The 20,318-nt window shown below is 47.3% G+C and overlaps 3 protein-coding genes across 4 annotated transcripts in view; 1 reads left to right on the plus strand and 2 right to left on the minus strand.

The window, feature by feature from the left end:
• Positions 1–5,365: 5,365 nt before the first annotated feature.
• On the minus strand, positions 5,366–9,802 carry ADH6 (alcohol dehydrogenase 6 (class V)). Its single transcript, NM_205092.2, has 9 exons — positions 9,688–9,802; positions 8,996–9,097; positions 7,743–7,884; positions 7,381–7,468; positions 7,048–7,267; positions 6,674–6,934; positions 6,277–6,412; positions 5,753–5,891; positions 5,366–5,625 (listed from the first exon to the last, which is right to left on the minus strand). Exons 1-9 carry the CDS (start codon positions 9,703–9,705, stop codon positions 5,601–5,603), a joined length of 1,131 nt encoding a protein of 376 aa, NP_990423.1. The 5' UTR covers positions 9,706–9,802; the 3' UTR covers positions 5,366–5,600.
• The window catches only part of C4orf17 (C4orf17 homolog), a 37,032-nt gene continuing 26,426 nt past the window's right edge, over positions 9,713–20,318 (plus strand). For both annotated transcript variants that reach the window (XM_046940845.1, XM_015285637.4), the window contains exon 1: positions 9,713–9,830. The gene's annotated coding sequence lies outside the window, so the exon portion shown is untranslated. The remainder of the gene's footprint in view (positions 9,831–20,318) is intronic.
• On the minus strand, positions 11,619–17,292 carry LOC100857280 (alcohol dehydrogenase 1-like). Its single transcript, XM_025149981.3, has 10 exons — positions 17,084–17,292; positions 16,799–16,966; positions 16,106–16,207; positions 14,067–14,208; positions 13,705–13,792; positions 13,372–13,591; positions 12,998–13,258; positions 12,600–12,735; positions 11,963–12,101; positions 11,619–11,835 (listed from the first exon to the last, which is right to left on the minus strand). Exons 2-10 carry the CDS (start codon positions 16,814–16,816, stop codon positions 11,811–11,813), a joined length of 1,131 nt encoding a protein of 376 aa, XP_025005749.2. The 5' UTR covers positions 16,817–16,966; positions 17,084–17,292; the 3' UTR covers positions 11,619–11,810.

A 20,318-nucleotide genomic window follows, 5' to 3' on the forward strand; every position in this document is an offset into this window, starting at 1 on the left:
AAAATTAAAACTGCACGTGCAAAAAAAGTAGTATTACAGACATTTAGCTTATTGAAAGGAGCTTGCAGGGTTTTCTCATGTAGAGAAGTGCTAGAACTTCAAACATTTAGTGAGTTCTTTTGGTATCCCCTCATTACCTGTAACCTTATTGTTTTGTACTTAAAAAGTAATTAAGAGAAGTAAAGGTACTTTTAAAAGCAGGGAAAGTGGATTCTGTTTGCAAACATCACTATGAACTGGCAGCGAGGTGGAATTTGTTAACCTCTGATAACTCATTTGTGTGTTTATGATGTGCTGTGTAGTTGTTGACTGTGCTGAGAGATTTCTAGAAGTTCAAAGGGCTGCCTGCTAGGATAAGAGTTTCTCAAAAGAGGTCAAAAGGCATTAATCTTACAGCTCAAAGTAAGTGTTGATTTACTAGAATGACCTGCTCACAGTGGCAGCTCTGTTCTTTGGGGACGATTTTGCTTTCTAACTACATTCCTGTATAGCTGTCACATGATGATGAGAAACTTATGTACTGTCTTATACAGCATGCTTTAAATTAAATGACTGGCACAATAACAATAAGCTTTTTAGGATCCCCCTTGAAACTGTCCTTGCACTGGAGAGAAACTTGGAAGTTTTCTTCCCTTGGATGGGCTCAGCTCTCTTGTTCTTTGCTAAATTGTCCTTGATACAGATAAAGTCACACTAAAAGAGAGTATCACAGAAAGGTTTGCAAAGACTAAGTATTTTCAGACATTTTCCAGTGAAGAGGCCTCTGTGATCTGCTAGATGATTCTCTGCACCCCATGCTTCCTGTGCTTCCTTCCATCCTATGTATTTTGTGTAAAATAAGATAAGTATTTGATTGCTCTATCATGTCTGTTTATAATGGTTATATAGTTTGGCAATGAAATGTTGAAAACTCCTTGAAACCTGAAGCTGTGGAAATGCATAGCCTCGTTGATTGTATGTCTGTTTTCCTGTTTAGATATGAATTACTGTACCAAATGAGGTGTTCTTGGAGCATTTGAAGAAGTTTTTGTTTGCTTGCTTTTTTAATGTATCCAAGCTGGTGCACTCATAAGACTAGATAACAAAATATCCAGCTTCTAAAATATGTTTCATCCACAATATAATGTGGATTTAATTTCTTGGTACCTTGCCCCTCTCTTGCAATCATAAAGTCAAAAGCATCACTGGTTTATGACAACAAGGCAACCAGATCAAATTTCTTTGCCATATAGTCAGATACCAGCTTTTGTACACTCTCCATACTCTTCCAACCTGCAACAAAGCCCGTAAAACCAAGTTTCATCAACAGTGAGCAAACTGAATTTAGTCAATAGATGATGTTTCTGAGATTGCTGGAGGAGAATCAGTTTTGCAATGAATTACATCCGTATTTTAAAGTAATTTAAAGTGAATGCCAGGTATGCTGCATCCCTCTACACATTGCTGACAAAATATTTAGATGAATATCAAAAGTTTTACAGTTCATGAGCTGCAAGAGCAAGCTTATCCAATTAGTGAACATATGTGTTTATAGTTAATAAATCTAACTGAAATAATACAGTGATGTGTATTTGGACAGCTTCTAGGATACTGGAAGTTAGTGAAGGAGATGTGTCTGTAATTGGTGTGATTACTGGAAATGACAGTTTTTCCTCAGTGCTTCACTAACTGGTGAAAGAGTATAGCTATTCCGAATCGTTACCTGAGACTCTGCCTCTGCCTGCACTGTATTCACAGTGCAAAAACTGACCTCCAGTGAAGGTGGCTTTTATATTCTGCTCCATTATCAGCTGCATTGGACAAACAGGGGTCAGTTGCCCCACGACAGCCATTCCAGCAGTCAAAAATGTTGCCTAGCCTACAGTAGAGCTTTCAAAAGCAGCTTTCCAGGAAAGAAAGCAAGTTCAAGTTGGAAGAGCAATCTCATTGCTGTCACAGTGAAGTGATTGGACTCTTAGTCATTTGTTACTGCCACAATACTGAAAACAAAAGGAAGTGGATCAGAGTGACATCAGTGAGGTGAGAATCACAGATCAAAACCTTCTAACTGACAGAAAAGCAGGTATTAAGAAAAAAAAATGTCTATTTTCACTGTAAATATAAATATGACTGAATATGCATGGGGCTTTCCCCTTTTGTTCCCTTCTTTTAAAAAGGTAGAATTCAGTTTTTGAATGAGTATGTTTGAGTACATACTCAGAAAATTTGCTGCAACCTAACTAAAATCCCTGCCTAGGGGGATACATACATATCTCAGCATAGTTATCTCTTAATCCAGAAAGCCTTTTGTTTTTTTCTTTAGCAGACTGTTGGTTTATAAACCAAAAAAAATCAACCTGCAAATTTTTGATCTGTGATATCTAGGCCTCTAGGAGATAATCATTATTTTATCTCTACATGTGTAGCAAAAGTCAGATGCTCAGATGTGTTTTGCAGCAGGAATATGTTTCCTTTCTCCAGTGGATAGATTATACTTTTTCTCCCTCTCATCACCTTCTAGTTTCAGGTAAGTTTCAGATAATATTTTGCATTTGGAACAGTAGTTTTAAAATCCTTGACTGTGCTAAAGGGACTGGAAATTTAGTAATAACTTTGCTATATGATGTCTAGGTCACTGTGCTATTGTTGAGCTATCTACAACACTCTAGTCCTTCAGCTGTGGCTGAGCACCTGGTTCCCTGAAAAGAGACTGACAGTGTACAGAATGAATGTAGAACAGATATGACAGACTGATAGCATTTCACAGTGTTATGGGTGTTGTCTGTGACATGAGGGATTGTTGGTTGGTTGGTTGTTGTCCTCACTTTCACGAGTAACTACAGGTTCCTGACCACCCTCTTGGGAGTTATGACTGAAGTGTTTATGGAGAAATATTGTTTCAATGCTCTGCTGTCCAATCTGTACTGAATCTTTCACCACTGGTCACTAATCCAGTGAGTAGAAGCTTTAATGTTAAGGAGAGGATCAGTATATTCAGAAGTTCTGAATGAGATCCAGTGGCCACATTTTCTTATAAGTTGATGCTGCTTCAATGACTTCTGGGGTTTTTTTGCTGAGGGACTTTGGGACTGCTGCAAGACATCAGTTTATACTAGAAGGTTTCACTGATCTTCTATTTCTGGGCAGTGTCTTAGAATTACAAACAAAGTCAAATTTATGTCTATTCCCCAACAGGTCATAGCATGGAACAATTTAGGGTTTAAATAGGATACTTCCAGAAAGTGGAAAAGTTATTTCTCCTTCATATTTTAGTAGGCAAATTGAGAAGTTCAGTTCACAATATTGACTAAAACTGAAAAATAGTTTTCTATTACAGAATATATTTCATGTTTGTTTGTTTGTTTGTTTTCCTCTCCCTAATGTTGTTGGACACAATCCATAGAAGAGTCCATGCAAATATTTGGCAAGTTTCTTTGACGGAGGTGACTGATTTTTGTTTTATTTTTATTATAAAAATTGAAAGGGAATGCTTTGCAAAATAGATGATGATACTTTTTAGTGTCCCAATAATCATTTGATCCTAGAAAATAAAAATCAGATGAAGAGTAGTTGTTATCTTACTATAGACCTTTCTACAATATATCCTGGGTTATCTGGGGGATCTATTGTGTGTGTCAGGTAGCAGGTAGCTTGAGAGTCCATGAGAAAGTTCATAGGTATGGCTGCTGCCACATCCAGGGATGCTGAAAGAGAAGTGACAGGAAAATGTCCGAGGCAAGCAGTAGTCAAGGATGGCAGTAGGAAGGGCCTTAAAGGAAGCACCAGCATTAATCTTTGGCCTTCTGACAGTGATATGTCCAATACATTTGAAAGTGCCATGGCATTACTGCAGGGAAAGTCCAGCGCCAACCATCGTGGGATGTGGAGAGCATAACAGTGGTGCCATGGATCAGAGAAAAATTGGATCACTGAGAAACATAAGAGGGATTGTGTGATTTATTTATTTGTTTGTTTGTTTGTTTGTTTTGCTGTTACCTTTTGTGTTTTTCTCTAAGACAGGTCACAGTGACTTCCAGTAAAATTTCTACTGTGGACTCTGGGAGCAGTCCAGGCTGCTCAGGTGGGTGGGTCTACCTGGCTGCTGCACTGGCTGCATATGCTAATAGGCATCTGTAATCATGTGAAGCTATGGTGCAGGCACACTCTGGAGTCAAAACTATATGTTTGGTTTTGAGATTGATTGATTGAGACTGTGCTTCAGTCTTTACTGCTAAGACTGTCTCTTGGGAATCCCAGACCTTGGAGATAAGAGAATCTGAGGAAAGGAAGACTTCCCCTTGTTCAAGGAAGATCTGGTCACAGATCATCTAGATAAACTCGATGCACTCAAATCCATGGGAATGAATTCACAAGTGCTGAGGGTGCTGGCAGAAGTGATTGCTAAGCTGCTCTGTGTTGTCTTTGAAAGGTCATGGAGAATGGGAGAAGTACCTGAGGACTGTTGGAAAGCCACCATCACTCCAGTCTTCAAAAAGGGGCAAAAAGAAGGAGCCAAGAAGCTATTAGAGAAAATACAAGCCAATCAGACTCATCTCTGTCCCTAGGAAGGTGATGGAAGAGCTTGCTTATTCTGGATGTCATCTCCAAGCAAGTGGAAAAAAAAAAGGGTATCAGGATTAGTCAGCATAGATTAACCAAGAGGAAATAATGATCAATCGGTCTGGTAGCCTTATATGATGGTATGATCAGCTGGGTAGATGAGAGGAAAGCAGTGGATGTTGTGTACCTTGACTTCAGCAAGGCTTTGGACACTGTCTCCCACAGCATCCCCAAAGGCAAGCTTAGGAAGCGTGGGACAGAAGAGTGGACGGTGAGGATGGTTGAGAACTGGCTGTCTGGCCAAGCTCCGAGACCTATGATCAGCAGCATGAACTCTAGTTGGAGGCCTGTAGCTGGTGATGTTTCCCAGGGGTTGGTACTAGTCCCAGTTTTGTTCAACATCTTCATCAGTGAACAAGATGGCGGGATACAATGTACCCTCAGCAGGTTTGCTGATGATACGAACCTGGGAGGAGTGGTTGCTGTACCAAAAGGCTATGCTGCCATTCAGTGAGACCTGGACAGGCTGGAGAATTGGGAAGAGAGGAATATGATGAGGTTCAGCAGAGCCTAGTACATACAGTTCTACATGTGGAGAGGGATAACTCCATGCATTGGTAGAGGTTTGGGACTGACATGCTAGAAGGGAGTAGAATTAAGAAAATACATGGTGATCCTGAGAGATGAAGGACTGGCAGCAGTGTGGGTGCTCTGTCCCCTGGTCTGAGTCACAGCATTTAGCCAGCTGAGATGGTAGCTGAGGTGGAAGTGCACGTGCAAAAGCGTGCGAGGTGTTTGGTGTGAAAGTGTGCAAAGAATGCGCAGGTCAGAAACATCAGCGCCTATTGTTTCACAGCGCTGCATGGGAAGAGTTTGTAAGACAGCCTTTATTTATATAACTGTTTTCTCAGGAGAGGATGGGCACAGGAGTGCTGGTAGCAGCAGCACAGCTGACAGGTTCCTTGTGCTTCTGTCTTCACACTCCATGAAGGGCAGCGCGGGAGGGGAGGGCCCACACAGGAGGGCATGTGCTGGGCTGTGTGCTGCCCTGATGGCATCCTTCAGAAGAGCATCACGGTGCGAATGCTGGAGAGGGAGGAAAGGAAGGGAGGAGTTACAAATGGTGCTACTGGCAGTGTCCACGAGCTGACAGAGGTGCACCTCCGATAGCTGCTGTGCATCCCTCCTGCTAGTCAGAATCAGAATCTCTCACCTTTTGCCTGCACGTAGCAATTCAAATCCCTCGTTGATTTTAGCAAACGGCAGCGTGTGTGTGATCAGCAAGTCAGAGTTAAATTTCTTCTCCAAATAGCTGGCAACTAATTTGGGGATAGAGTCTCTCATTTTCCAGCCTGGAAATGGGAGAAATCGCATGCAGTGAATAACTGGAGAAATGTTGTTTTGGTAAAGAAACCCTGGTGGAGTTGCTTGGTGCCCGGGTCTCGCAAGGGGGTCATGAAGTTGGTAAAATATTTGCAGATTTAGTGTTACGTTACATGCTTATATATGAGGTGAAAATTTAGTGTTCATTTTCACTTGTAGCTTTAACATCAGCAGCCTCTCAAGAGACATTCTGGGACGTTGCCCTGGAGCTGAGTGCATTGCTGAGCTGGGTAACTGCATTCTCAAGGATAGCATTACATGTACGTCCTGGACCACAATTGTTCCAGCAACATTTGGGAATTCCCATGAAGGGTGAAGACTGAAATATCTAAAATGTCTTTCTTGGCTTCCTACCTCCAGCCAGGGTTCCTTTACAGGTGCGCCCACTTAGTAGAAGGAAAGGATCAATGGGAACTGTCGAACCAGCAGGTAATACTCCAACCATCACACAGACCCCGGTGTTCATATTGCAAGAGGCCAGGGCAGCAATCTGGTGGAACAGGCAAGCACATTAGATGAATATGTCATAAACACATTCTTTCCTTGCAGGCTTTGTGCCTCCCTGGTGCCTAATAATGGAGGCTGTTTTCTGCACCAGCCTTGGAAAGCTCCATTTCGATTGTGAGACTTCTGGATCATTTACCCGAGGCAGAATGGCCTGAAGTGCAGGCAGCACGCACGAAACCAAGTGCTGTGATGGAACTTCTCTGATGGGATTCTGGGAAGGAGGACATTCTAAAATATGACATACCAGGGTATCTGCGGTCCCAATGGCTTCAAAGGAGTAGTCCACGCCGTGACCGGTCATCTCGGTGAGCACCTGCTGGATAGGCTTCTTGAAGTCCTGAGGGTTGATGCACTCGGTGGCTCCCATCTCTTTGGCCTTGGCAAACTTGTCCTTGTTGATATCGATGGCAATGATGCGGGACGCTCCAGCTGCCTTGCAGCCCATGACAACAGAGAGGCCGACTCCTCCAAGGCCAAAGACGGCACAGGTGGAGCCCAGTTTTACCTGCATGACATGGGGCTGGGTTGGTCTCCTGTGTGAGGAGGATGCTTCTATTGCTTTTCTGAGGGTGTGAGAGTGCTGTGGTGTGCTTATTTTTGACACGTCTGAATACCAACCTTGGCGGTGTTGACAGCAGCCCCATAGCCTGTGGAGAAACCACAGGCAAACACACAGACTTTGTCCAGAGGTGCAGCAGCATCTATCTTGGCCAGGGTGTACTCAGGTACAACAGTGTATTCTGCAAAAGTGCTGTTCCAGAGGAAGTGTTGGATCTGTTTCCCTTTGCAAGTGAACCTGGTGGTCTTGTCAGGCATCAGGTTTTGTGGTTCAGTGAGGCTGTTGGAAGGATGTGCATGTGTTGTGCATTATATAAGTTACATGTTTGTGCATGTCAGAATTGTTGACAGTTTAGCGTGTTTGGGTAAGGGGGTAGGTGAAAGCAAACTCACTGTGATTTCAGGCAGTAGTTGGAGTCAGGATTCAAGCAGAAGCTGCATTCTCCACACTGAGGAAGTGGAAAGAGGATGACTTTGTCTCCTGGAACAAAGCAGATCCAGCATTATGTGCCCCTCACTGGGCAGCCTGTTGGCGTGCCTCAGCTGAGCTTTCTGATGACGGCACCCCGGCGTGAACCCTCTGCTTTCCCTGTCCACAGAACATGTTCTGAGCCCGTCCCAAGCACTTTGTGGTATTGATGAGGAAAGTGTGTGTGATAGCATAGCACAAGTGGTGTGCAGCCAGCGGGAGTTTCTGATCTCTGAGCAGCCTTACAGGCTTTGAGAGCTGACTCCTGGCTGCGTGCGTTGGTTACCTGGCTTCACGGAGGTCACTCCTTCTCCAATGCTCTCCACAATCCCAGCTCCTTCGTGGCCTAGGATGACTGGGAAATCTACGTCAGGAAAGTTACCTTCTAGAACATGTTCATCTGTGTGGCAGATCCCCGTGGCCACCATCTGTTGGAGTGGAGAGAGTGGATGAGCCGTTGAAACAGCCTGGTTTTTTGAAAGCCAGTTTGTGGCAGCAGTGTTTTGTGGGTGCCCCCACAGTTGGTGCTACCACCTTGTGCTGGTGCCTCTGTGCTCCGGCCAGGCACAAGTCCTCTGCTCATGCTGAATGCTTTGTATGGCTTTCCTCTGTGCACTGCTGCAGGGCTTTGGGATTTGTTGTTGGCACGTCTCTGGCTTTCTGGCTTTTGGGAATGGGTATTCCTGAGTGACTGTCAGACACAGTGTGGTGTAATTTAGCAGTGAGCAAAGTGCTACGCTTTGCAGTTGTTATTTGATATTTTGGTGGAGACTGTTCTTTTCTGTTTACCTGAATATCGTTGGTGCCAAAAGCTGGGGAGAGGTCTGTGACACAGAGGGCGCTGAATGGCTACTGGCATGTTACAGCAGTCCACCCTCTCAAAGCATTGCTGTACATAGCTGTGTGCTTCTATCTACGAGCTGGCACATTCTAAAAATGTTTGCATTTAATCAGAATATTAATCTTTTTCCAAAAGAAAAAGAAAAGTGCATCTCTCATTAGTGCTGTGCACTGCATAGGGATGACCAAGGGACAGCGTGGATTACACCCTCATTGGGTTCAGTAGGATGCATGTTGCTGCATTTTATCACTGTGCTCCTGAGTTTCATAGCTATCGTACATGGGAGCCTGGTAAGAATGGAATTGGGGTGACGGGTTTATTTTCAATGGTCAGTGGTTCTCAGGTGGAAAACCTGCAATCTTTGATTCCTATAGTTTTTTCTCTCTTTTTTGTCTTTCTTCTTCTTTTTGTTCATGTCACGCTTCCTCAACTCCTCCCTGATGCTCTTTTGAAAGAATGGAAAATGGTATGGAAAAGGGAGCAGCCTGATCTGGGCTGAGCCACATGTTAGGATGACCAGAAGCCAAGCACAAACCTTGGTGATCAGGAAGATCCTGTCCTGCAGCATTTGAACATAATGTGCAGAGCTGAGTGCTAGGAAGAGGGTCCACTGCCCACACCGTGCCAGACAAACAGTACGTCCACAGGAACAGCAATTTACACAGTGGGGAAAATAAAAAAGTAAAATGTGCTTTTACCTTGACACGCACTTCACGTGCCTTTGGAGGTGCAACCTCTATCTCCTCAACAGAGAGTGATTTGCCCGCTGCCCAGGCAACTGCAGCTCTGCATCGGATAACCTGGAAGAATGGAAGCGGTGAGGCTGTGTGAGCAGGTGTGCCTTTGAGAAAGAGTACTTGATTAAAAACAGGTAAGCGGATGGTTTGTTGCCCTCTGTCAATAGCACAGCTCCAAGGAAGTACTAAACGGTAATTCTGCCCTCGCCCGTGCCCTTCCAATGACCGGTTCAGCATCCTGTTCTTTTAATGGGATCCGGCGGTCTCCCACTTGCAAGCTGTTCCCGAGGAGAGCAGAGGAGAGGCCCGAGGCACTTCTGGAAGGAAACTGAATCGCACACCGCGTTCCTGGAGAAGGAGTCTGGAGCAGAGGAGCAGCTGGCAACCAGGTAGCATTCATAGCAAAACAGCCACTCAGTTTTCAGTGGGAGAAAGCTGCTAAAAGCCCCCGGTGCTGGGAAAGCTACTGCCTCACGCAGATACTGACGTGCTGCAGCTATATGAGAGCAGAGGCTTGTGTAACTCAGAGAGGTTTGGGTGTGACAGGGGAGTCAGGGAAAGGATGGTCTGCAGCCCACGCGTGCTGGCTGAGCCATTCGCAGGGTATGTGTGTGGGAGGGGGGAAGGAAAAAAAGGCAACAAGGCATCCTTACTTTTCCAGAAGTGGCCATGTGGTCTGAGAGGAGCTGTCTCCAGCAGTGGTGGAGGGTGGAGGCTTGGTGCTGCCTGTCTGTCTGGAGCCGTGTCTTGCGTGGAACCCCTGAGTGCAGCTGGGCACCGCTGGCTGCAGGTGAAGGTATGGCCGGGGCATGCTGGGAGTCCTGGCGGAGGGCCAGAGGAAGCTCAGAAGAGGGTGGGAGAGGTGGTCCCCCTGCAGACAGGGTTGGGTGCTGTGGGCGTAGTGAGCAGAGAGGGGGTGGGTAGCAGCAGGGAGGTACCAATGGTTGGCAGCTATGCTCTGTGGGGAATAAGCAGAAGTCCTGCAGGAAGGCTTTTATTGTTGGCTCTGCCTTTTGGGGAGACCCCCATGGCCTCAGAAAGGAACATCAGAGCTCAGAGAGACTTTTTCTCTGCAGTTGCTGGTGGATGAGCTGGAGGGAGGAGACTCCCAGTGCAACTTGTGCTTCCTTAGACCCCACTAATTGCCAAGGAGAAGCCTTTGGCCTGACAGCAGTTTGCCCCCTGGTATTTGTGAACTGGTTAATAATTACAAAAAAAAAAAAAGATAACTGTAAAACACGATACGGTGAAGTCAGAGTGGGAGCTTGTGCTTGCCATTGGCAATGAGGCCTCAAACCCAGCTTCCAAGTCATGTGAGCCCTCTCAAGCTTCCCCAGTGCAGAGGGGAATTGCTAATGTTCCTTTCCACTGGCTGAGCTGTGCCCTGGGGCTTGGTGGCCCTGCTGTGTGACTGTGGCTTCAGCAGTGTGGAAACACAGCCGGGCAGCCTATTCTCCAGCCCTGCTGGTTCTGCCCAACATCTGTGTGGTGATGATCGAGTTCTGCCACGCTGCTGTCAGGAGCCTGAGCCCTTGGCGTTCCCAAAGCTGTGGGCTCTTAGGACAGCAGCAATGGACTTTGCATGCTCTTGAACAGGGCAGAATTGTGGAGGTTGGTTGTACTTCATTGCCTAGCTCTGTTGTTTTTTTTGTCCTCCACCCTGAAGAGTGATGTTATCTTCCCTAAAATCCATGCATTAGGAAGTAGCTCAGAAGCACCATGTATCTGCCACAGTGGGGACCATTTCTCTCTCTGTCCTTTCTATCCCCACTAGCTAGGTTTATGTAAACCTTTTGTGACTTGGGAATTTCTAGAGACTGCATTGGAGGGTTGCAAAGAGGATGAGCAGCCTGGGGCGTCTCCTCTAAGAGGCAAGGCTGAGAGACTGGGAACTGTTCAGCCTGGAGAGGAGAAGACTGAGGGGACCTTATCAGTGCTTCTAAATACCTTATGGGCAGGAGTCACGTGGATGGAGCCAGGCTCTTTTCAGTGATGCTCAGCAGGTGACCAAGGGTGAATGGCACAAACTGAAGCACAGAAAGTTCTGTGGAAGCATGAGGAAAATCTTCTTTCCTTAGAGGGTTTACAGAACACTGGAACCAACTGCCCAGTGAGGATGTGGAGTATCCTTCTCAGGAGACATTTGAAACCCGTCTGGATGCTTTCCTGTGTAACCTAGCCAAGGGAACCTGCTATAGCAGGTGGGCAGGACTAGATGATCTGCAGGGGATGCTTCCAACCCCCACCCCTCTGTGATTCTGTGAAGGAGAGAAAATTGAGAGAGTAAGACATTGTGGTGCAATGAGAAGAAGCTGACGCTGAAATGAAAGTTTGGAGTGACGGGCTGTGGGAGCGAATGACATTGTGGAATGAATGAAACACACGGTGATCCTGAGAGAAGAAGGACTGGCAGCAGTGCGGGCGCTCTGTCCCCTGGTCTGAGTCACAGCATTCAGCCAGCTGAGATGGTGGCTGAGGTGGAAGTGCACGTGCAGAAGCGTGCGAGGTGTTTGGTGTGAAAGTGTGCAAAGAATGCGCAGGTCAGAAACATCAGCGCCTATTGTTTCACAGCGCTGCATGGGAAGAGTTTGTAAGACAGCCTTTATTTATATAACTGTTTTCTCAGGAGAGGATGGGCGCAGGAGTGCTGGTAGCAGCAGCACAGCTGACAGGTTCCTTGTGCTTCTGTCTTCACACTCCATGAAGGGCAGCGCGGGAGGGGAGGGCCCACACAGGAGGGCATGTGCTGGGCTGTGTGCTGCCCTGATGGCATCCTTCAGAAGAGCATCACGGTGCGAATGCTGGAGAGGGAGGAAAGGAAGGGAGGAGTTACAAATGGTGCTACTGGCAGTGTCCACGAGCTGACAGAGGTGCACCTCCGATAGCTGCTGTGCATCCCTCCTGCTAGTCAGAATCAGAATCTCTCACCTTTTGCCTGCACGTAGCAATTCAAATCCCTCGTTGATTTTAGCAAACGGCAGCGTGTGTGTGATCAGCAAGTCGGAGTTAAATTTCTTCTCCAAATAGCTGGCAACTAATTTGGGGATAGAGTCTCTCATTTTCCAGCCTGGAAATGGGAGAAATCGCATGCAGTGAATAACTGGAGAAATGTTGTTTTGGTAAAGAAACCCTGGTGGAGTTGCTTGGTGCCCGGGTCTCGCAAGGGGGTCATGAAGTTGGTAAAATATTTGCAGATTTAGTGTTACGTTATGTGCTCTGTTATGGGTACTTTCCACCTCAAAGAATAGTAGAATCATAGAATATACTGAGTTTGAATTTCAGTGTTCATTTTCACTTGTAGCTTTAACATCAGCAGCCTCCCAGTATGTCTTTCTGGGATGCTGCCAAGCTTGAAATGTTCACAATGCCTAAGAGGCTGGTGAATAACAGCTATGAGGTAGATTTCCTTTTGCTCTGGAGCTGAGTGCATTGCTGAGCTGGGTAACTGCATTCTCAAGGATAGCATTACATGTACGTCCTGGACCATAACTGTTCCAGCAACATTTGGGAATTCCTGTGAAGGGTGAAGACTGAAATATCTAAAATGTCTTTCTTGGCTTCCTACCTCCAACCACAGTCCCTTTACAGGTGCGCCCACTTAGTAGAAGGAAAGGATCAATGGGAACTGTCGAACCAGCAGGTGGTTCTCCAACCATCACACAGACCCCGGTGTTCATATTGCAAGAGGCCAGGGCAGCAATCTGGTGGAACAGGCAAGCACATTAGATGAATATGTCATAAACACATTCTTTCCTTGCAGGCTTTGTGCCTCCCTGGTGCCTAATAATGGAGGCTGTTTTCTGCACCAGCCTTGGAAAGCTCCATTCCGATTGTGAGACTTCTGGATCATTTCTCTCCAAGCAGAATGGCCTGAAGTGCAGGCAGCACGCACGAAACCAAGTGCTGTGATGGAACTTCTCTGATGGGATTCTGGGAAGGAGGACATTCTAAAATATGACATACCAGGGTATCTGCGGTCCCAATGGCTTCAAAGGAGTAGTCCACGCCGTGACCGGTCATCTCGGTGAGCACCTGCTGGATAGGCTTCTTGAAGTCCTGAGGGTTGATGCACTCGGTGGCTCCCATCTCTTTGGCCTTGGCAAACTTGTCCTTGTTGATATCGATGGCAATGATGCGGGACGCTCCAGCTGCCTTGCAGCCCATGACTACAGAGAGGCCGACTCCTCCAAGGCCAAAGACAGCACAGGTGGAGCCCGGTTTTACCTGCGTGACATGGGGCTGGGTTGGTCTCCTGTGTGAGGAGGATGCTTCTATTGCTTTTTTGAGGGTGTGAGAGTGCTGTGGTGTGCTTATTTTTGACACGTCTGAATACCAACCTTGGCGGTGTTGACAGCAGCCCCATAGCCTGTGGGAAAACCACAGGCAAGCAAGCAGACTTTGTCCAGAGGTGCAGCAGCATCTATCTTGGCCAGGGTGTACTCAGGTACAACAGTGTATTCTGCAAAAGTGCTGTTCCAGAGGAAGTGTTGGATCTGTTTCCCTTTGCAAGTGAACCTGGTGGTCTTGTCAGGCATCAGGTTTTGTGGTTCAGTGAGGCTGTTGGAAGGATGTGCATGTGTTGTGCATTATATAAGTTACATGTTTGTGCATGTCAGAACTGTTGCCAGTTTAGCGTGTTTGGGTAAAGGGGTAGGTGAAAGCAAACGCACTGTGTTTTCAGGCAGTAGTTGGAGTCAGGATTCAAGCAGAAGCTGCATTCTCCACACTGAGGAAGTGGAAAGAGGATGACTTTGTCTCCTGGAACAAAGCAGATCCAGCGTTATGTGCCCCTCGCTGAGCAGCCTATTGGCATGCCTCAGCTGAGCTTTCTGATGACGGCACCCCGGCGTGAACCCTCTGCTTTCCCTGTCCACAGAACATGTTCTGAGCCCGTCCCAAGCACTTTGTGGTATTGATGAGGAAAGTGTGTGTGATAGCGTAGCACAAGTGGTGTGCAGCCAGCGGGAGTTTCTGATCTCTGAGCAGCCTTACAGGCTTTGAGAGCTGACTCCTGGCTGCGTGCATTGGTTACCTGGTTTCACAGAGGTCACTCCTTCTCCAATGCTCTCCACTATCCCAGCTCCTTCGTGGCCTGGGATGACTGGGAATTGTAAATCAGGAAATGTGCCATCAAGAACATGGTCATCTGTGCGACAGATCCCTGTGGCCACGATCTGTTAGAGGTGAAAGAGCAGAGAACGTTTGTAACCATGTTGATTGACTCTGAGACCCTCAGTGCCTTTACTGTGGGATATGTGAAATGTCTCTTAACTGCACTTTTGTGGTTTTTTCCTCCACCTGAATGCATATTGATTTATGGGGCCAATGTTATTTTCCCCCGGGTTCTCAAAGAGCTGGCCGATTTCATTATGGGTCCATTCTTAATTATTATTCACTAGTTTGGGAAATCTATAGATGTTCCTGTCTACTAGAAGGTCGTAAACGTCTCAGTTGTCCTGAAGAACAAGAAAGACAATCTTGGTAATTACAGGCCTGTCTGTCTCACTTCTTTGCCTGCCAGAATTGTGGAGTAGATTATTCTGGGAGATACTGTAAAATACTTGAAAGACAATTGGTCACATCCAACATGGGTTCTCATGGGGAAAATCCTGTGTAATGAACTAATGTCCTTTTATGACAAGGCTAACCCCTCACCCCACCCTCCCTCCCAGCTGACCAAGAGAAGCCTCCTTGGCTTTTAGCAAATCTTTCAATGCTGTTTCTCTCTTTATCTTTCTGGACCAAATGTCCAGCATACAGCTAGACTGAAACGTAATTCAGTGGATGAACAACTGGCTGATGGGTTGGGCTCAGAGGGCTATGCTAAATGTGGCCATAACTGCCTGGTGATGAGTCACTAATGGGTTTTATCAGGGCTCCATCTCGGGGCCAATTTTCTTCAATGATTTCATCAATGATTCGGATGTGGAACTTGATGGTATATAAGTTAGCAAATAATACTAAACTGGGAGGGGCTGTTGACTCTCTAGAGGGCAGAAAGGTCTTGAAGAGAGATCTTGACAAAAAGGAGAACTGGGCAATCACCAACATATGAATTTTACAGGAGCATGTGCTAAATTCTGCAGTAGGCGCAGGCAACCCAAGATATGTGTACAGACTGGAGGATGAGAGCCTGCAGAGCAGCCATTTGGAGAAGAACCTGAGGGTTCTGATTGCTGGCAAATTGAATCTGACCTGGCACAGCCCATTGGGCCAGCCATACCCTAGGGTGCATCACGTCCAGTGCTGCCAATCAGTTGAGGGAAGGGATTGTCCCACTCTGCTCTGCACTGGGCCAGCTTCACTGCAAGCACTGTTTGCAGTTTTGGCACCACAATATAGGAAGGACGTAAAACTAAAACTACTTGAGAGTGTCCAAAAGAGACTTCCAAAGGTGGTGAAGATGGAAGAGCATCCAAAGATGCTCTGAAGAGCAAGATGTATGAGTGGCTGAAGTCCCTTGGCTTTTTCAGCGCAGTGAAGGGGAGACTGAGGTGTGGTATTACAGTGACCTTACTCCTTCCTCATGAGGGGAGCAAAGCGGCAGGCGCTGAGCTCTGCTTGATTGTGGTAGGATCCAAGAGAATGCAGTGGAGCTGCACAAGGAGAGGATGAGCCTGTGAGTTGGGAAAAGGTTCTTCACCAGAGGGTAGTCAGACATGGAACAGTCACCCCAGGGCAGTGGTCACAGCATGAAGCTGCTGGAGTTCAAGAAGCATTTAGACAATGTTCTCAGATATAGGATTTGAATATGGGGTGATCCTATGTGGAGAAAGGAGTTGGATTAAATGATCCTATTGTGGGTCCCTTCTAGCTTTCGGTATTCTATGGTTATTTGATTCTAGAAGCAGCTTGACCACTGTGGATCCCCATGATCGATCTAGGAAATCAGGAAGGACACAAACATTCCTACACCCAAACCAAGGGGGAGATTAACCTTCAATGCACCTTGATTCCCAGTGGCTATATTCAACCTAAATCCACAGGAAAATATCCAATAGTGGAAGAGAAAGAAGAAAAGTAAAAAAGAAAACGAACAACGAAAGAAACAGAAAAACCACAGGACTTTACCTTGACACGCACTTCACGTGCCTTTGGAGGTGCAACCTCTATCTCCTCAACAGAGAGTGATTTGCCCGCTGCCCAGGCAACTGCAGCTCTGCATCGGATAACCTGGAAGAATGGAAGCGGTGAGGCTGTGTGAGCAGGTGTGCCTTTGAGAAAGAGTACTTGATTAAAAACAGGTAAGCGGATGGTTTGTTGCCCTCTGTCAATAGCACAGCTCCAAGGAAGTACTAAACGGTAATTCTGCCCTCGCCCGTGCCCTTCCAATGACCGGTTCAGCATCCTGTTCTTTTAATGGGATCCGGCGGTCTCCCACTTGCAAGCTGTTCCCGAGGAGAGCAGAGGAGAGGCCCGAGGCACTTCTGGAAGGAAAATGAATCGCACACCGCGTTCCTGGAGAAGGAGTCTGGAGGAGAGGAGCAGCTGGCAACCAGGTAGCATTCATAGCAAGACAGCCACTCAGTTTTCAGTGGGAGAAAGCTGCTAAAAGCCCCCCGATGCTGGGAAAGCTACTGCCTCACGCAGATACTGACGTGCTGCAGCTATATGAGAGCAGAGGCTTGTGTAACTCAAAGAGGTTTGGGTGAGACAGGGGAGTCAGGGAAAGGATGGTCTGCAGCCCACGCATGCTGGCTGAGCCATTCGCAGGGTATGTGTGTGGGAGGGGGGAAGGAAAAAAAGGCAACAAGGCATCCTTACTTTTCCAGAAGTGGCCATGTGGTCTGAGAGGAGCTGTCTCCAGCAGTGGTGGAGGGTGGAGGCTTGGCGCTGCCTATCTGTCTGAACCCGTGTCTTGCGTGGAACCCCTGAGTGCAGCTGGGCACCGCTGGCTGCAGGTGAAGGTACGGCCGGGGCATGCTGGGAGTCCTGGCGGAGGGCCAGAGGAAGCTCAGAAGAGGGTGGGAGAGGTGGTCCCCCTGCAGACAGGGTTGGGTGCTGAGGGCGTAGTGAGCAGGGAGGAGGTGGGTAGCAGCAGGGAGGTACCGATGGTTGGCAGCTATGCTCTGTGGGGAATAAGCAGAAGTCCTGCAGGAAGGCTTTTATTGTTGGCTCTGCCTTTTGGGGAGACCCCCATGGCCTCAGAAAGGAACATCAGAGCTCAGAGAGACTTTTTCTCTGCAGTTGCTGGTGGATGAGCTGGAGGGAGGAGACTCCCAGTGCAACTTGTGCTTCCTTAGACCCCACTAATTGCCAAGGAGAAGCCTTTGGCCTGACAGCAGTTTGCCCCCTGGTATTTGTGAACTGGTTAATAATTACAAAAAAAAAAAAAGATAACTGTAAAACACGATACGGTGAAGTCAGAGTGGGAGCTTGTGCTTGCCATTGGCAATGAGGCCTCAAACCCAGCTTCCAAGTCATGTGAGCCCTCTCAAGCTTCCCCAGTGCAGAGGGGAATTGCTAATGTTCCTTTCCACTGGCTGAGCTGTGCCCTGGGGCTTGGTGGCCCTGCTGTGTGACTGTGGCTTCAGCAGTGTGGAAGCACAGCCGGGCAGCCTATTCTCCAGCCCTGCTGGTTCAGCCCAACATCTGTGTGGTGATGATCGAGTTCTGCCACGCTGCTGTCAGGAGCCTGAGCCCTTGGCGTTCCCAAAGCTGTGGGCGCTTAGGACAGCAGCAATGGACTTTGCATGCTCTTGAACAGGGCAGAATTGAGGTGGTTTGTTGTACTTTCTTTCCTAGCTAGGAATTACTGGATGGGATCCCATGGGAAACTGTCAGGGACTTAAGAATGGAACCTTGCTGGCAGCTTTCTAAGCACCCCTTTGTGAACACAAGAGTTCTCCATCCCCCAGCATGCAGAATCAAACAGAGGAGGCAGGAAACACGCATGGCTGAGCAAGGAACTGCTGGTCAGGCTGAGGGAAAAGAAGAAAATGTATAAGGAGTGGAAGCAGGGATGGTTGCCTGGAAGGAATTCAGGAACGCCATCTGAACATGCAGACATGGGATCTTGAATGTGAAGGCACAGATGGAACTGAGCTTTATGAGGAATGTGGAAAAAATACCATGAAGGGGTTCTACAGGTATAGTGTTCAGAATAGACAGGCAAAGGAGAGTGTTCTTCCTCTGGTAAATGAGATGGGAGGTCTGGCTTCAACAGACAGATAGAAAGCTGTGGTCCTCAGCAAGTTCTTAGCCTCAATATTCATTGGCAGTCAGGCTTCCTATGTCTCTTTTTTGAGGCAGGGTCAGGGGTACAAAATTCGTCCCACTGAAAGAGCAGAGCAAGTCAGATACTGCCTCATGAGACTGAATGTGTACAAATCTATGGGGCTGGATGGCATGCATACCAGGGTCTTGATGGAATGGGTTGATGTAGCCACCAAACCCATCTCCATCGTATTTGAAAAGTCATGGCTGTCAGGCAAAGTCCCTGGTGACTGCAAAAAGGGAAACATCGCTCCCATTTTTTAGAAAGGAAGACCTGGGGAACTATGGACTGGTGAGCCTCATGTCTGTGCCTGGGAAGATCACAGAGCGGATCTTCCTGGAAGCTAGGTTGAAGCACATGAGAGACACGGAGGTGATCTGAGATGGCCAACACAGCTTTTTATCTTCATCACTGACATTGACGTGGGGTCGAGTGCATCCTCAGCAAGTTTACTGATTACATCAAGCTGTGGAGTTGACACATGAGAGGGATGGGATGCCATTCAGAGGAACCTATTCAGGCTTGAGCAGTGGGCCCAGATGAACCTTATGAGGTTCAACAAATCCAAGTGCAAGTTCTTGCACCTGAGTCGAGGCAGCCTGTGTTACCAGTACAAATGGGGAGATGAAAGGATTGACAGCAGCTCTGCTGAAAACAAAACTGGGGGTACTGGTGAATGGCAAGCTGGACCTGAGCCAGCAATGTGCCCTCACCGCCCAGAAAGCCAACTGTATCTTTGGCTGCATCAAAAGAAGCATGGCTAGGAGGTCGAGGGAGGTGATCCTGCCCCTCTACCCTGTGCTAGTGAGGCCTCACCAGGAGTACTGCATCCAGATGTGGCGTCCTCAGTACAGGAGAGACACAGACCTGTTGGATTTTGTCCAGAGAAGGACCACAAAAATGATCCATGGAATGGAACACCTCTCCTATGAGGACAGGCTGAGAGAGCTGGAGCTGTTCATCCTGGAGAACAGATGGCTTTGATGTGACCTGATAGCAGCCTTTCAGTATCTAAAGTGGAGCTACAGGAAAAAATAAGGGGACAGACTCTTTAGCAGAGTGTATGGCAATATAAAAGGGGGAAATGGCTTCAAGCTCAGGGAGGGTAGATTTAGGTTAGATGTAAGGAAAAAATCTTTTACAGTTAGGGGGGTGAGGCACTAGAACAGTTTACCTGGTGATTTGGTTGATGCCTTGTCCTTGGAGACTTTCAAGGCAAGGCTGGATCAGGCCCTGGGCAATCTGATCTGGCTGTGGTGTCCCTGTTCATTGCAGGGGAGTTGGACTAGGTGGTCCTCAGAGGTCCCTTCCAACTCTAAGAATTCTGTAATTCACTAAGGGCACATCGTGTCTGACCAATCTCATGGCCTTCTATGATAGCTTCTATGATAGCCTTTGATACGTTCCCATACCACATCCTCATTTCTAAATTGGAAATATATCAATTTGGAGGCTGGACTATTTGGTGAAAAAAAGAATTGATTGAATGGTCACTGCCAGAGGGTTGTGGTCAGCGGCTCTATGTCTAGATGGAGGCTGGTCATGAGTCATGTCCCTTGGGGGATTGGTGCTCTTCAATATCAATGACTTACACTGTAAGATCAAGTGCACCCTCAGCAAATTAACTGATGAGACTAAGCTGAGTGGTGCAGTTGATATAACAGAAAGAAGGAACACCATCCAGAGGGACCTGGACAGACTTGAAAAGAGGGTCCATGAGAACCTAATGAAGTGCAACACAGCCAAGTGCAAGGTGTTGCAGTGGTGTCAGGGTAATCCCAGATATGTGTACAGACTGGAAGAAGAGTCCATTGAGAGCAGCCTTGCTGAGAAGGGCATGAGGGTCCTGGTGGATGAAAAGCTGGACAGCAGCCAGCAGCGTGTGCTTGCAGCCCAGAAGGCCAATAGTACCCTGGGCTGCATCAAAAGAGGGATGGCCAGCAGGGCAATGGAGGTGATTGTCTCCCTCTACTCAGCCCTTGTGAGGACCCCATCTGGAGTACTGCGTCCAAGTCTGGGATCTCCAGTAAAGGAGGGATGCAGAGCTGCTGGATCACGTATGATGAC

This window comes from Gallus gallus, chromosome 4, assembly GCF_016699485.2.
Source record: "Gallus gallus isolate bGalGal1 chromosome 4, bGalGal1.mat.broiler.GRCg7b, whole genome shotgun sequence".
In the NCBI taxonomy this organism is placed as follows: domain Eukaryota; kingdom Metazoa; phylum Chordata; class Aves; order Galliformes; family Phasianidae; genus Gallus; species Gallus gallus.

What these genes read in the sequence shown, in the direction of transcription:
- ADH6 (NM_205092.2), bottom strand. An exon ending in AGTGACCTCCGTGAAGCCAG is followed by an intron (nt 7,469 to 7,742) that starts GTAACCAACGCA and finishes GCTTTGTTCCAG; the next exon opens with GAGACAAAGTCATCCTCTTT. An exon ending in AACTACTGCCTGAAATCACA is followed by an intron (nt 7,268 to 7,380) that starts GTGAGTTTGCTT and finishes TCCTTCCAACAG; the next exon opens with CCTCACTGAACCACAAAACC.
- LOC100857280 (XM_025149981.3), bottom strand. An exon ending in CTGCTGTCAACACCGCCAAG is followed by an intron (nt 13,259 to 13,371) that starts GTTGGTATTCAG and finishes CATGTCACGCAG; the next exon opens with GTAAAACCGGGCTCCACCTG. An exon ending in TTGCTACGTGCAGGCAAAAG is followed by an intron (nt 11,836 to 11,962) that starts GTGAGAGATTCT and finishes CTCCCTCTCCAG; the next exon opens with CATTCGCACCGTGATGCTCT.